The sequence below is a fragment of the Anas platyrhynchos genome, chromosome 20 (assembly GCF_047663525.1).
Source record: "Anas platyrhynchos isolate ZD024472 breed Pekin duck chromosome 20, IASCAAS_PekinDuck_T2T, whole genome shotgun sequence".
Lineage (NCBI taxonomy): Eukaryota > Metazoa > Chordata > Aves > Anseriformes > Anatidae > Anas > Anas platyrhynchos.
In genome coordinates, this window is record NC_092606.1 from 912525 (window position 1) to 927362 (window position 14838).

The 14838-nt window shown below is 41.5% G+C and overlaps 1 protein-coding gene across 2 annotated transcripts in view; it reads right to left on the bottom strand.

Moving 5' to 3' along the window:
• Positions 1–14838, bottom strand: part of NLK (nemo like kinase) — a 47485-nt gene that overhangs the window by 23030 nt on the left and 9617 nt on the right. For both annotated transcript variants that reach the window (XM_038165880.2, XM_038165881.2), the window contains exon 3: positions 567–696. In XM_038165880.2, coding sequence (XP_038021808.1) covers positions 567–696 — 130 coding nt within the window. The remainder of the gene's footprint in view (positions 1–566; positions 697–14838) is intronic.

Here is a 14838-nt window from a genome sequence, read left to right on the forward strand (position 1 = left end):
AGCTGTGGAGCAGTTACTGAAAGTGCTTTTTTAATTCACTTCAGACACAACCATAAGGGAAATTCAAATCATTTTTAAATGGTTTAACTTAATCTAGCTGATTTAACCTAAAGAAGATTTAGGAGTGCTTGCACAGCCACTCTGCTAGAAGAACTAAGAGCACAATAAACTCTGACAAAGGGGAGAGGAAGATGGAGTGAGAAACAGCTTGGAAGCAAAAGCGTTTCCAGCTGGCATAGCTTTGTGCAGATCGAAATTTATCTAGAGCCTAAAATAAAATTAGGTTGAAGTGTATTGCCTATTTGTAACCATTTTGGAGGAAAAGTGCAAGTACCCCTAGATTCTCGACAATCAAGTTTTTAATTTTTTACAGTGTTTACAACAGTAGCATCTGAGTTTCCAGGAAATCTGGTGAATACAAAATTAAAGAACTTTTAAAGCATGTTAGATATGCTATAACTTAAAATAATATTAATAAAAAACCTTCAGCTACAGCTAGCACCATTTTACAATTAGGCTTTATAATATACTTCAAAGTTACTTTGAAATATGTTAAAACTACTTACATTGTCATGCTTAAAAAAACACAACATCTTCAACTCCCGGAAGACCCTTTTACAAGAGACCAAATTTTGGAAGACGTTGGGCATCTTTTTGAGTGCAACTCTCTTTCCATCTCGTGGATCTGTTACTGACCTACAGAATAAAAGATTCAGAACATCACATACGACTGTTAGTCAACTTCTCTACATCACAAAAGAATATTTTAGCGTTCTTATCATTGTCAACTTAGACAGTGAGTCGAAACAATGCAATACATATTGTAGAGGGGAAAAAAGTATTAAGCAAGGGTGCTGTGCACCGTATTTTAGACTGTATAAAATGTAGCATGATCATTCTTTGATTAGAGTACATATACACATACGCAGGCAAGCTTGGGTACTTCTAAGTGGCTCGACACACCCCCATCCCTGCGTATGCTGCCTGCCACTGGCATACACTGCAGCTGGAGATCAACAGCTCGAGCCAAGGGGCAGATGTGACCACAAACATCTTCATCTCCCAAGGCAAACCTTATTATGAGTAAAACATGTCTGAGCTACAGAGCTTTGATTTTGTCAGGACTACTGCTTCTTCTTCCTCCCAAAACAGGGTGAAAATTTTAATAACCCCTTTCAGATGGCACAATGGCAAGTATAAGGCTATTACTTGATCCATCCCTAAATCACTTTGCATCTGGAGATGCAAGAGCACCCATGTTTCCACAAGTGTAAGGTGGGCATGACACCTGTCTTTTTCCCAAAGAGCTTATGGGATGTAAGTATAGTAGTTCAGAAATTATAAGGTGCTTTGCACATGGCAAGTGTTTTAATTTAAACTAATTAGATACTGAAAATAGAATTTTATAATGAGAACCAAAGAACTAGAGCAAGGAGATTATGGTGCCTCAACTCCCTATCACTGTGTTTAAGGTGAGGTTGCATGAATCTCACTACAGAACAGGGTTTCTAGATCTCCAGTCATTAGGAACCTTTTTTTTTTTTTCCTGCTTATTTTTACCGGGATGGCCAAAATAACCTTCTTCTCAGCACACTCCTGTAACCATGTAAGAATCTACATCCAGCCATGGATCCTGATGACCACATTTGACCTTAAAAAGTTGCTGCTTTTTCTGTCATGTGAACCTCATGCAGATATCACAGAAAGCTTTCTCTTTTGTCCCAGGTCTCTGCTGTTTTAAGCACTTAAATACAAAATGAGAATTGGCTAAACAAAGAGGTCCTATCTCCAAGCAGCACCTCTGTCTTCAAAATACACACCAATAAAGTCCAAAACATCGGAAGCAGCCCCTGGCACCACTGTCTGGGAGTCATTGGGGAGCTATCCCAGCACACTCAGTTACACCACTTCCAGAACAGCCACTATTTATTTACACTTTAAATAGGGGAGAGTAACTTGGGAAAATTGATGCCAGACTATTTCTATGTTGGGAAACACAAAGCTGAAAATAATCGGAAAAAGTCTTTAAATTCACAGCCTGCTTCCTATGTTGTACAGGAACTTTGCCTCTTGCCTCTGGCAAGAAAGGGAATGAAAACTGGAAAAGCTACAGAAAATCCACTGCTAGCACAAGTCAGCACTCACCACTGGTCATACTAAGAAAACCCTCCCTCACACCATGTAGGAACTTCATCCACCGATTACGGTGAACCTGAGCGAGCCCACGTGCAAGGCCCAATCCTGTTCATCGGGTGTAGGGGACATTTCAGGCTGGGCTGTGGCTTTGGGATTACAGCAGAGGCAGGTTCTGAATGGCACCCCGCAGGGCTGCTGCGAAGCGGTGGCTCACAGCTTCACAGAGACTGATCCCAGCACGAGCTGAGAGCTCCCACTGCTCACGAGGTCAAGCACCACTGATCAGCTAATTACTGGGGGCCTCGCTTTCAGAGGCAGCCTTTCTGGCCCACCCCGCCTTTCTAAAAGCTAAAAAAAATAAAATAAAAAAATATCCAAGCACCAATTCTCTAACCTGTATAAGAAAACTTAAAAGCTGATTCCTGGGCATTAAATGGATATATTCTTGCTCCAATAAAAAAGGCGTAAAATTACATTAGGAAAGATCTGCACTGATTGTGCTACAAATGCTCCCGAACCGCTAATTTTTTCCTTTGGAGTTCCGACACCTGCTGAGTGCTGCACACACATAAGACACTGCTATCAGGAGATCTGCAGGGCTAGGGAAGAAATTCCCGAGTGGGTCACAAGGCTGAAAAGCTTCAGTAAGACACAGAGGCAGGACCTGAGCCCTTAGGCAATTTGAACGTATCTTTTGATGTATCTGACAAATGACCGCTAATATTTGGGCAGTCCACAAGCACCTTCCTCAGCTGTGTTATATTCAACAGCACAGGTAAAGCTGCAGTTCATCTGCAGTCCTGGCTATGAAAATTATCCAACTGAAAACTGTCACAGTAATATTTCGTAGTAGTTTTATACTGTGCTATATTAGAGCATGCTAAGAACATACTCTGTAACTACTTTTGAATAAGGGGAAGAAAATGACAATGTGTGGTTTAGTTTCATTATTTTTCATTAGAAAACACAAGTATTCTAAAGCATAACTATAAAAAACAAAATCTGTAGATGAGCAGTAAACAAATCAGCTTCTCTAAAACAGTTTCAGTTTAAGACAGAGGAAATCAATGCTTGCCAGATAAAACCCTCAGAAAGATACAAGAAAAGCAAATGTGCCAATAGAAGCTGAAATGGGCTGTGGGGAAGCCATCAGAAGTCACCGAGAAGTACTTTCTTAGGCTAACAACGACCAAAACACCTACTGACAAAAGGCACCGGGGACAACTCTGCACTGCTGGGCTGGCAGCGCTTGCATTACAGCAGTGTCGGCCGCCAGGTGCTCTGTTATCACTGGTAGCCCGAAGGGATTTTGGACAGAACGCACTGCGGACTGCATGCGGGGGACAAAAAGCAGCCCCACTACGGCTACACACGGAGGATTTTGAGCCATGTTTGGGTCTCACACTTGCAGCAGCACCAAGAAGAAGCCATGGGAATTACAGCAGGCGACAGAGCTGTTTCTGAAACGCAACCTGTCAGTAGGCAGGATGAAACCGATCTGCTGGGAGAGGAATAAATACCAAAGCAAGTTTCCACTTGCTTGCCAGCTCATTCCTAACTGAGTGAGGGGGAGCGCTCATCTGTGCTGATGGGCATCCTGCTCTGCCCGTGACCTCGCGGGCTGCACGCTCACCAGCAGCACAGCTCTGTGACCTCCAGGGGTTACTTTTACCAGCCACCCTTTAACCACATTTCCTCTCAGAAATTTCCTATCTGCCTTCTTCCAGGCCCTGTGAGAACAAAGATTGTCCCACGGTGTGACAAGAACACGACAGCAGTGGCGCTGACCACCCATGCACCTGGTTTCAAATCCGCGCTGTATCTTGGTCGTGTTTTAAGGTAAAAACTCACCAAGTAGCGTTTGGTGCTATTCATGCAAAGACCAGCCATGCCTGTGGCTGGTAACACTATAACTAATGAAGTGGAATGGCAGCGCAGGAATTTCACAGCACGTTGCGTTTGTGCCCGCTGCACGCGGGGCAGCAGCTGCTGCCGCTCCACACGAGCAGCCCCAGCGCAGGAGATGAGTGCTGGGCGGCTCACGGAGGGATGCTGCCAGGGCTCTGCTGCTGAGCTGGGCTGCTCCGCTCCTGCAGCACGACGTGGCCGTCCCACCTCCAGCAGCTAACAAACCTCTGCTGCCAGCTAGCCACTGGCTCGGCCAGCTCCATCAAAGCGCCTGTCCTCATGACGGGTGACTTTTCAAGCCAAACTTCACATATTGCAAAAACTGGTGCATGTGAATAGCCTTTTCCTGACGCACCTGTTGTAGGCTGTGATAAAGGAAGGAGATAAACAGGGTTGCTGGTGCGTATGTATTTGAGGCTAGTTTCTTTTTTCTTTTAAATAACCCCCTTCTACAACCTAGTAATGATCACCTGCAGCACCCCACAGGAAAGCAGCTCCTCAGCCTCTTCCCCTCAGCTGCAACCTGATGCCAGCTGCTCTCACCCCCCTCACCCCGGCTTGGAAGCTCTGCGCCACTCACAGCAGCTGTACTTCAAGGGGAAGCACAAAACCAACAACCGAAGTTATGGAGATCAGAAACGTCAGGACTGCATTCCAAAGAGGAAAAAATAAAGAAAGAAACCTCTGAAAAACTGGTATTTACATCCAATAAAGATGCTGAAAATGTTGCTTTTTGCTTGTATACAGTACCTACTTTGGTACTAGTAAAATAATTATTTATAGCAATAAGCTATCAGGTCACGTATCCCCAAGAGGAACTAGAAAAGCATGAAAATCTCCTAGGAGCTAATTGAGAGAACAACTAGAAAGGCAGCTTTGCTTACTGCTGTTCTCAGAAGAACACATTTCAATTCCCTCCTCTGCTTTGTTAGGATATTACACCCTAGGTGAATCCAGCAGTGAAGTGAACAGCAGGCAGGGAACCTGTCCATCACTCAGCACACAGTCAATGGGGCGCTCCTGCAAGCTACTACTGACGTCTGCAAAGGCTCCTCTTATTAAGCATCAGCTGTGGCTGGGGATAAAGAGATGAGAGTCTAAGACTTAAACCCAAAATAACAAGAAGTGCTATATAGGCGTGGGGCAAAAACTGAAGTCATAAATATAATCTGGAGGGAAAAAAAGTCAGGGAAGATCTGGTTCAGCTTTCATCACGCCTTTGAGGATTCTGTCATTCCTGGTGGTACTGTGAGAACACCCAGCTCTTTAGGAATTTTTTATTATACTGCACAAACCATGGCAAAAAAGCTCTATTAAACCGAGTCAAACATTTTGCTTTCAGAGCAGTTACAAGTCCTTCAGGGCATCTCCCGCTGGCTCTGGGCAGCAGCCCAGCTGCTGGCCGTGCTCACACAGCTCCGACCGCTGCCCCCGCTCCGCTTCACCTGCACGGCAGTGGAAGGCCAGGAAGCTGCAAAAACTGTCAAACCACACATTTGGTAACACTCAGAAAGGTTTCTTGCAAGATCAAGATGCTCTCCCTCTATTACCTTACCAGTTCGTTAGTACACAGGAGTGCTGTCCCCAGTGCAAACACTAATTTCCACTTCCACTAATTGGCTTTGTGATTCAGCCACTTAAAAATGCTGAGAAACCACAACTATTTGTTGTAGTGCTACCACCTACTGCTACAGGTAATACCAAGACTACTACAGCCAAAATATTACAGAAAGTTATTTCTCTTTTCTTGTTTTCCCAATGTATTTGATACCATGCTGGTTTTCTGAGCAGCTTGCTTGCTCTGTAACATCAGTTTGATCAGTTCTGCCTTTTTATAAACATGACAGAAATTATCCCCCTGGCCAAAAAGGGGGAAGAGAAACACAAACACGAAAGGAGTACAAAGATGAAGATACAGGTAAGCAATACAAAACTATTTGTCTTACTTTAGGAAACATCAAGGTATAATCCGTGATCCCTTAAAATATTTCCCTTAGACAGGCAACCTGCCATATTTAGTATAATGAAACAACTGATTGCAATCATTGGCAAAAAAAAATCAATAGTTTTGCTGAGTTCAACAAAATAAGCTTTTCTCAAGCATAGACTTTAAGGTTATAAAAGTTCTTAAAACAACACTAACTTTGAGCATTCACATAAACCAATACACAGCAGAATATGTCCACTTACACTGTAGCACAAAACCCCACAACAGTATTATTACAGTGTTCTTTACAATTGTCAGCTTTCAGTTTGTACTGTTCGTATCCACAGCTAAAGCTTCCAAAGCAGGGTTAGGTGCAGCACCAAACCAGGCCCTCAGCCGTGCTGCAAGGCTGCGGACAGCGCCGGGAACAAGGACAGCACCTCCTGAGTTACAGCCCGGAGCTGCAGGGGCACTCTTCTCTCCAGAAGAAACCTTTTTTTTTGATGATCGTAAGTAATGCACATGTATATGTCTTACTATATTTAAGAACTACATAAAAAGTAAAAATCTGACATAAAAGGTACTAAGAAAACAGACACTCCACACAAATGGTAGCTGCTATTTACGTTATAGGCTACTTGCTCCAGAAATAGTACAATTTCATTAGGAACAGAGCACAACCCAGAGCTCTACCTGCCAAAGCCAATGCGTATCGAACAGAATTCTTGCAGGCATTTGGCCTTTTCAATTACCCTTTGTAAGTCTTTAGCAACTCTCCGCCTTGTTGCTGGCAACTTTTCAAGGTAGAGATTATGCCAACTGTAACTTTTCCTCTCCAAATCCAGGTCAACACAGACGCACTGCTCCGTAGCTTCAACTGCTAGAAAAACAAGTCTGTGACTGCTGCATGGCAATTATTACGCAGCAACAAGATAATGAAAGAATGTTCTCAGAGGGCGTTGTGGGAAAATCGCTAATTGAGTTTGTTCTATGAGGGAAGCAAACCCTCCCTCATGTTTACAGGGAATGCCCACAAATTTATACCCGGACTTATCAGAAGGTGGCAGGGGGGCTTCATAGGATTACATTCCAAGCTCCCTTTACTAGTCAAAGAACTTTTTTCCTCAGTTGTTCAACTCTTTTAATCATAAATACCTTCCCCAGAAAGCCTTACCCTAAAACATGCAACAAACATGGTCTCATAAGCATTTCAGCTGCTCACCCAAGCATCTTTGATACAGCACTTTTAAGCAAGTAATGCAACTTGCATTCAAGGGTATGTGATACTTGATACACCGCTTTTTGAGTACACAGCACTACAACAAATCCAGGATGCTACAAACAGTTTTATTTTAAACTATTGAGGTTAATAGGTAAAAGAGCCCTGCTTTAGTCTGCCTAATGCTTAGAGGCATCTTATACATTTACTATAACAAAAGCTCGCAAAATATATTTTAAAATGGAACAAAACAAAACAAAAAAAACACGTTAGATAAGCTCACAAAACCAAAAGATTCCCAAGACTAGTCAAATAGCAGGGAAAGGGGGTGTGGTTATCACATCACTTATCTGGGAAATGTTTCGTCGGGTACATACAGTTTACATACAGGAATAGGCCATCAGATCCAGAATATCTGGTCCCTGTGCAGAATTATTGACAGATAATAAGCCCTACTAAAGCACTACAAAAACTGATCAGCAAAATTTAACGGACTGTTGGTTAGTGGAGAGGAGAGGCAGGGAAAGCATGTAGATAGTGTATGAAATCATTACAAATATAAAACATATACACATATATTTATTAACAGATTTCTTATTTCAAGAATAAAAAGGAAATTACACTGGGTTAATTAATTTCCAAACATACACTGAATTTTTAAGTAAAAGCACAGTAGCTGCTTTACCAAGTCTCGTCTTATTCTCACCCGGGGGCCTGCCCTGGACAGGAGCTGCTGCCCCAGCAATGCCTCCCCCTACCAGTTAACGGCAGGGCGAGCTGAGCTCTAGCTGAAAACAAACTTTCACTTCTGGATAACCAAAGCTCACTGATTTGAGGATTCTCCTTTCTAAATTTTACTTGAGTTTCTTCTTCCCCTGTGTGCCAAGTCCAAATTCAAAGCAGGTCGTAACCCACAGCACTGACATTAATTCCTGTCCCGGCAGCGGGGCGACTTTGTCTTCCCTTGCAAGGAGAAGTGGGAGCGGTGGCTGACTGCGTGCTGCCATCAGAGGACAGGTTTTGTTTTGTTTTTGTTGGATTTTTCACAAGAGAAGCTTAGCATACACACTCACACAATTAGCATGGTATTATAATGTCTTTTACCCTCTGGCTGTACATACATTGTTTAAGAGATGCAAAAGCTGATAGATTCCAGTTTAAAGGAGATATTCATCATTTTAATTATTCTGTTTAAAGGGAAAGCCACACACAGATAAGTTAGGAGAAGGAGGAAAATATTACAGCAGTGCCATGTTGTTGTCTTCACTTTACTTTCACCACTACAGAAATACGAACGGATGGAAATCAACAGATCGGACGGTTTTAACATCATCGGGAATGAAGAACCTGAGGTTAGGGAAGTACGAGGTACCTGAGTACGACTACCACCAGAAAAAGGAAGGGCTCTGACAAAAGGAGGATCCTGTACTCATGCAGTGGCCAGAGATCAAAGTCTAGGGATAAATTAAGTAATTCCTTATTATCCTACTTGCAAGCTCTATTAAATATCTGCTCATACTAAGCAGCTACTCAGGGCCCACAAGACAGGCACATGGAAGACACAAACAGTGACACAAGTGTACCCTCATATTTTCACCAGCTGTTCATTGACTCAAAAAAAAGGTTTCCACAAAATCTGTTTATACTCCTGATGCAAATCATTGCCTACAAACAACTCCTGGTAGCTGCAGCACAGAAGATTAACCCATTTCTAAAAGAGTTTGAAAGAGAACACCGAGTGAAAGTCACTGCTGATAGCAGCACATGGGCACGGAAAAAATAACGAAAAGGCTTCATTGTTAAAAGACACATTATCAAAAAGAACAGCTGTTATTTTTGGAGATATTTAAGAAACTGATGTGCTGATAATGACTTTCAGGCCATCATTACTATGCAGCAGTCTCCAGTTGGCAATACTTCAAAGATGCTGAAATGAAATATTAATAGTGGGTAAAAAACCTTTATTTTAAGAGATATGATATGAAAGCAAACAGAAGACAACAGCTGAGAAGATACTACTGAGCAAAACTTTGCTTTTGCTTACACTTAACTTCGAGACACAGGCAACTGAGACCCGTCAGTGTAAAAGCAGTACGGGACTATGCAGGCAGTGCAAACGACGTTCAGAGGCAAGAGATCCATCAGAGGATGCAACAGCATAGCCACCCCTAGAAGACACAATACCTGTTGCCATCTCTTGGATGCATAATTGACTTCCCCAAAACGCACCTTTGCAACATAAAGCAGCAGCTTGCTTTGTTGTCATTTGGTAATGGCACATGCTGCCCTTAAGCTTGCCTGAAATCTACAAAAATATATTCTACCAGCCAAGTATTTTCCTGAAACTTACGCATGTAAAAATAAGTTTCACATTCAGGAATTTGCATCTGAATGCTGGTTTATTTGTGTTTTAAGAACACTGAACATAAGACAAATTCCTTAAGGTAATTAAAAAAGACAACACTAACACCTCCATTAGTAATTACTACAGATGTGTACTTTCAGCATCTCCTTAAATTACCTCAAAGTGCAGAATACTGCAAGGTAGCCCACAGTCAGGTGTCCCAAAAAACCTGCACCTGAAGTTCTCCGAGCAGCCGGGTCTGCCCAGCACAGCCCCAGGACAGGAGGTCTGCTCTGCTCTGCTCTGCTGAGCTGGGGGGCTCACTCAGGGAGAGAAAAGACTGGATACGAGTCAACAGATTTCACAGATAACTTCAAGATGAGCCCAAAGAAAGCACCTAGATTTAACTCTCACCAGAAGGTATTTCATGTGAAAGGGTTAAGCAACTCGTTCTTCATATCACACTTCAAAGGTATGCTTTATTCCTGTCTTGCTCAGCTGCCAAATGCAGACCTCTCCAGAGCTCCTTTTTCAGCTGTAGATGTCCTAAAAAGCCTTTTAACGTTGCGCTCTAATCACGCCCTCGAGCATGTGCGCCATTATCACTTATTCTTTAAAAATCAGAGCTAAAAGCAAAACTGATTACTGCAAAAAATCCGTCTCCTTGAACAAAAATTGATTCAGAGTATCTTACTTAAAAGAAAAGGATAGAAAATTAAAGGGATACTGTTATGGTTAATATCTTTAAAAATGTTTAATTTGTCTTCCTTCATGGAAGCTTAAAATTGAAACTGCTTTTCAAATCAAATTTATTTCCCCGTTTACACGAAATTTTCTGGCTATGCTTGAGACTTTTTTATTTACTTCCCAACCACCTACATGAACTATAGCTACAGTAACTACTGCACTACACAGGACATTCATTCTGTTTTTTTTTATTTTTATATGTTTTTTTTTTCCAGTCAATATCATGGCTCTGTAAAGTCTGTGATGCTGATAAATAAACATGCCCAACAGACATATAAATCCCCACGTATTTTTGTTCCTTTTTTCCCCCCCTAAACATACACCGTATCTACATGACCTACTACGTTGCTGTCCCAATTCACTGACCTCCATTCCCATTCCCACCAGCCAACCAAAGAAAATCCAAATGTCAAACCTTCTTCTCCATGTCCAACAAGCCTCTAGGCTTTGGCACAGTTCCTAGAACATTTTTGTACCTCCACAGGAAAGTAGGTTAATAAAACCTCTGGTCATATCCCCTAGATAGATACCTAGCTTCCAGCACTAATCATCCACGGCGTCTCAGATCTCCCTACAAGCTTTCCCGTGTACCTCTCGTCCCCCCTGCCACCCTCTCCTGGGGGCAGGGGGGACCAAAACAACAAAAAAAGCAGCAATTAATTCCTCTTGCCTCATGACTCTAACGAGGCTCACGCGTAATCACCGAGAGCCACTGCCACACTTCACTAGTTCAATACTTCACCTTCCCAGGTAAATCCCCCCTATTGCAGCCATCCCAGTTTTTCTCTGCCACCACGTTTGGCTGTTTGCCAGCATAGGAAAAAAATCAACAGAGTATTCAAACCCAAGCGTGCAACAAATATTTGAAATGCAGGAATTGGCTCCAGAATAAGCACCGTCCCGTGTTCTGTGCTACAACCCAGGGAAATAATTGTGTCTCTTGGTGTACTGAGCCTCCAGATTTGGACACATTCGTTGCATGATGCTGACAGTGCCTTTTCATTTTCTGAAATACTGCTTTTTACGTTCACCCCCAAAATTCGGTAGGAATGAGGAATCTATGACCATACACCAAGGTTTTATCTGCAAGAAGCAAATCTTATTTACTGACCTTCCAAGTTTCAGCTTGTATCCTGCCCATTATCATAATCCAGAACATTCGTTATAAAAAATGCAAAATACTGCATTACAACACAGAGTACTTATTAGTTGCCACTCTCATTTCCATTCCTCTTGCCAGAAATTATTTTAGGCAACAATATTTGTTATCTATCTGCCTCGGACGGCAATAGACATTAGAATCATAGCCCTTAACATTAAAGTCTCACTTAAACTTGTGCAGCCCCATAATTGCCAACACCACCGTTTCACAATGGACCCAGTGAACACTGACCCAATTCTTCCTCTGCTGAATAAACCAAAATTAAGAGCAGAGAAACAAAACGAACAGTGCTGTCTGTTTTGTCAGGAACACTATCTGACAAAAGCTCTTTTAGTGCTACCTCTTTCACAGACAATCCAGTTTCTTTCATAGTGGCAACTCTAACTGAAGATAATCCTTTATCTATTTTGACAGTAGTGGTAAAGAGCACAACTACATTAATGGCAGTTTCCTCGTCCCTTTGCACAAGGCAAGAGGACATCAGGTTTCTGAAGCTTCCTCTGCACATTTTATTCATGTAAAGTATTGAAAATTGCTCTGTTTTTTCTCTTCTCTCGTGTAAAGATTTCTATGTGACCGAAATTGCACAGCCGTTCTTTGAATTACTGCAGGAGCAGAAGGGATGCGTCAAAACACAAGTGAAAAATGAACTTAGAGCCAGTACAACCCAAAAGCCTGAAAGATGCTCTAGGTTGTGGGATATTTTTGGAACATGGAAAGTTTTCTTCTTTTTTTTTTTTAAAGTATGTATTAATGAAGATTTAAGAAAGACCCACAGCATTGTAAATATATAAATATTACAAGAATACAAGGAAATTGCATTTCTTTCTCCTAAAAACAAAACAAAATAAACTAAAAAAAAAAAAAACAACACACAAAAACAATAAAATCCTGAATTGTTATAAACCAAATTAATTTATATCCTACACAGCAGCAATTTCAGTTTCACAACTTCATCTGAAGAAACACCAAAGACAGACCTGCAGGGCTCTTGTCTAACCTATTAGTTTCAAAGCCATATTGAGTTTTAAATGATTTCCCATGAACTGACCTGAAAATCCTAATACGTGTTTCTCTATTCTGAAAGAGTCAGAAGCCTTGTGATAACATAAATCCCCATCATGGCTGCAATTCCAGTCTTCTCAGGTCTCTAAGGTGGAATACAGACTCTTGGAAGAAAACATGAAGTTTCAAAGGGGAATTAAGTCAATGGCTCAAAAACAGTTTTGACCCAAAATTTAAACAGCAGTTCAGTATGAAATAAACATTATTATAGAAGGATTCCTTTTACCAAGTCATATGAAGATGGCAAAATCTTCTTGGGAACAATTGTGGGAGTGGTAATATTATACAGATTTAACATTCAAATTACCAAACTTGTCAGTTCTTAAAATTTTAGGTGAGTCTTCAGATGAGTAAACAGCAGCATGAAAATGATAATGTGACATACCCAAGACAGAGACAGAGAAAAAGCCACAAGTAGGTCAAGGCTGGTCCCGATTCTGTCAACATTCACCTACTTTTCAAATCCTTTAGAAAACAAACCAATCCAAACCTAAATTACCTAAGTCATCTTTACCTTCAGCAGGGGCAAAAGGAAAGTTGCCCTTCAGATTCTGGGCTCGCTATGCACGTCAATGCCCCACGGTCAAAAGTGGAATGGAAGACCTTAATCCTCACTTTCCAAATACAATCACTGTGCAAATACGAACCCCACTGGAAAAGCACTTTACTACCTTAACCCATTTTTAAGAGCTTAATAAATAAGTAAATAAAAGGTACTTTCCACTTCGTAATTAAACCCTGCTTTTAGTTAAGCTGTTAGAACTCTGACTTAGTTGTTTGAATTAAATCAGATGATGTATGTTTTTTTTTTTATTTTATTTTATTTTTGTTTTTGCCAGTTAGTATTGCTTTATTACATTCTCTATCAGGATAATCATGCATAAAGACCAGCCCCACGCAGGACTTGTGCTGTGTCTATGGTAGCCACTGCCACAGAAGCACCCACAGAAGACGCACTCAGGCACTTTTTGAGAAGCGATCTGGAGCTGAATGGGGAAGATAAATGGCAATTGATAATGGCATTAAGATTTAAACCTGAAGATAATTTTTCCAGGTCTTAATTTCACATTCTTCGGTTCCAATTCATAATCTGAATACTCACTTCTGAAGCAGCACTAAATAAAAGACGAACAATTTAGGACACTGTCACAGGAGTGCTAGTTCGGGCACATTGGTGGGCTGCCACTTCCTTGGCTGTGAAATAGCATCCTTAACCAAACTCAGCTCCTAAATTAAAACTGAATCTTTCAACTCCCATATTTACTATACTTGTCAAAAAAGATTAGGTGCTATCACAGAAAAATATAGAAAATGTCGTGGACGGTCACAAGTGAATTCATTAGGCCAATTCAGAAGAATGGAAAGAATAAGGGATGAGGAAAATCAGAGTTCTCCCTGTTTTTGCAAGGACTTAAATTAACAGCAATTATTATGTGGGAACTTCTCTCCCCATTGTCCTTCAACTGTACATCATGTTAATGAGATTAGCTTCCAGAATGATGACTTAGAGGAGACGCGCGGTTAAGAAAACTATTGTTAGATCTTCAGTTTCTAAGATGTCACTTTCAGCCTGTGTGTATTCTTGTTTGTTCTGGATACGTCCTTGTAATTAGAAAAGGAATCGTGACTCAAAAAATGCTAATTGACTGTAAGACTCTTCACTTTTGTTAAGAAGCAGCATCTCAATTTTTCTTGTAGTGTTTTGACTCTTTTCACTTTTTATTTTTTAATATGCATACGATGAGTTAGCAGCTAGTTGCAGATGCACCTTTCTAAGCATTAGCCATGGTTCAGGCCAGCTGCAGAGCTGTTGAAGTCAGGGCACGCTTGCCTGCCAAGGATGCAGAGTGTTGTACACAGTCCACATTCGTAACCTTGTGCAGGATTACATTATGCATATTAATTTTATCAATATCTCGCGTCTTCCCATGACCTAGTTGATCCATGCCCCCTCAGTCAGTCAGAACAATAACAAAAGGGATGATTTTGCTTCATCAACATACCCACCAGCTACAAATCAACAGCAAGGTCTGGCCTAGAGGATTTCAAAGGCACTCGGGGAAAGCACAGGGGATTCAGAAGCATTACGAGATTCCGAAAATTCTCTTGCTCGTCTTACGTAAAAGTGCTAGCCAAGGAACTTAGGAAATTATGAGAGATGGATTGCAAGCAGCCTGGGAATAGCTGCTACACTGTCTCCATTCTTCCCCGAATACCTACCTGTGAGATAATCTCCCTCCGAATCAGAGACGTGAAGTGAGCAAGCCAACAAGAACTTACAGAAACATCAAGGAAAAGTTACATTGCCCTATTAGAAAGCCCTTTTAACA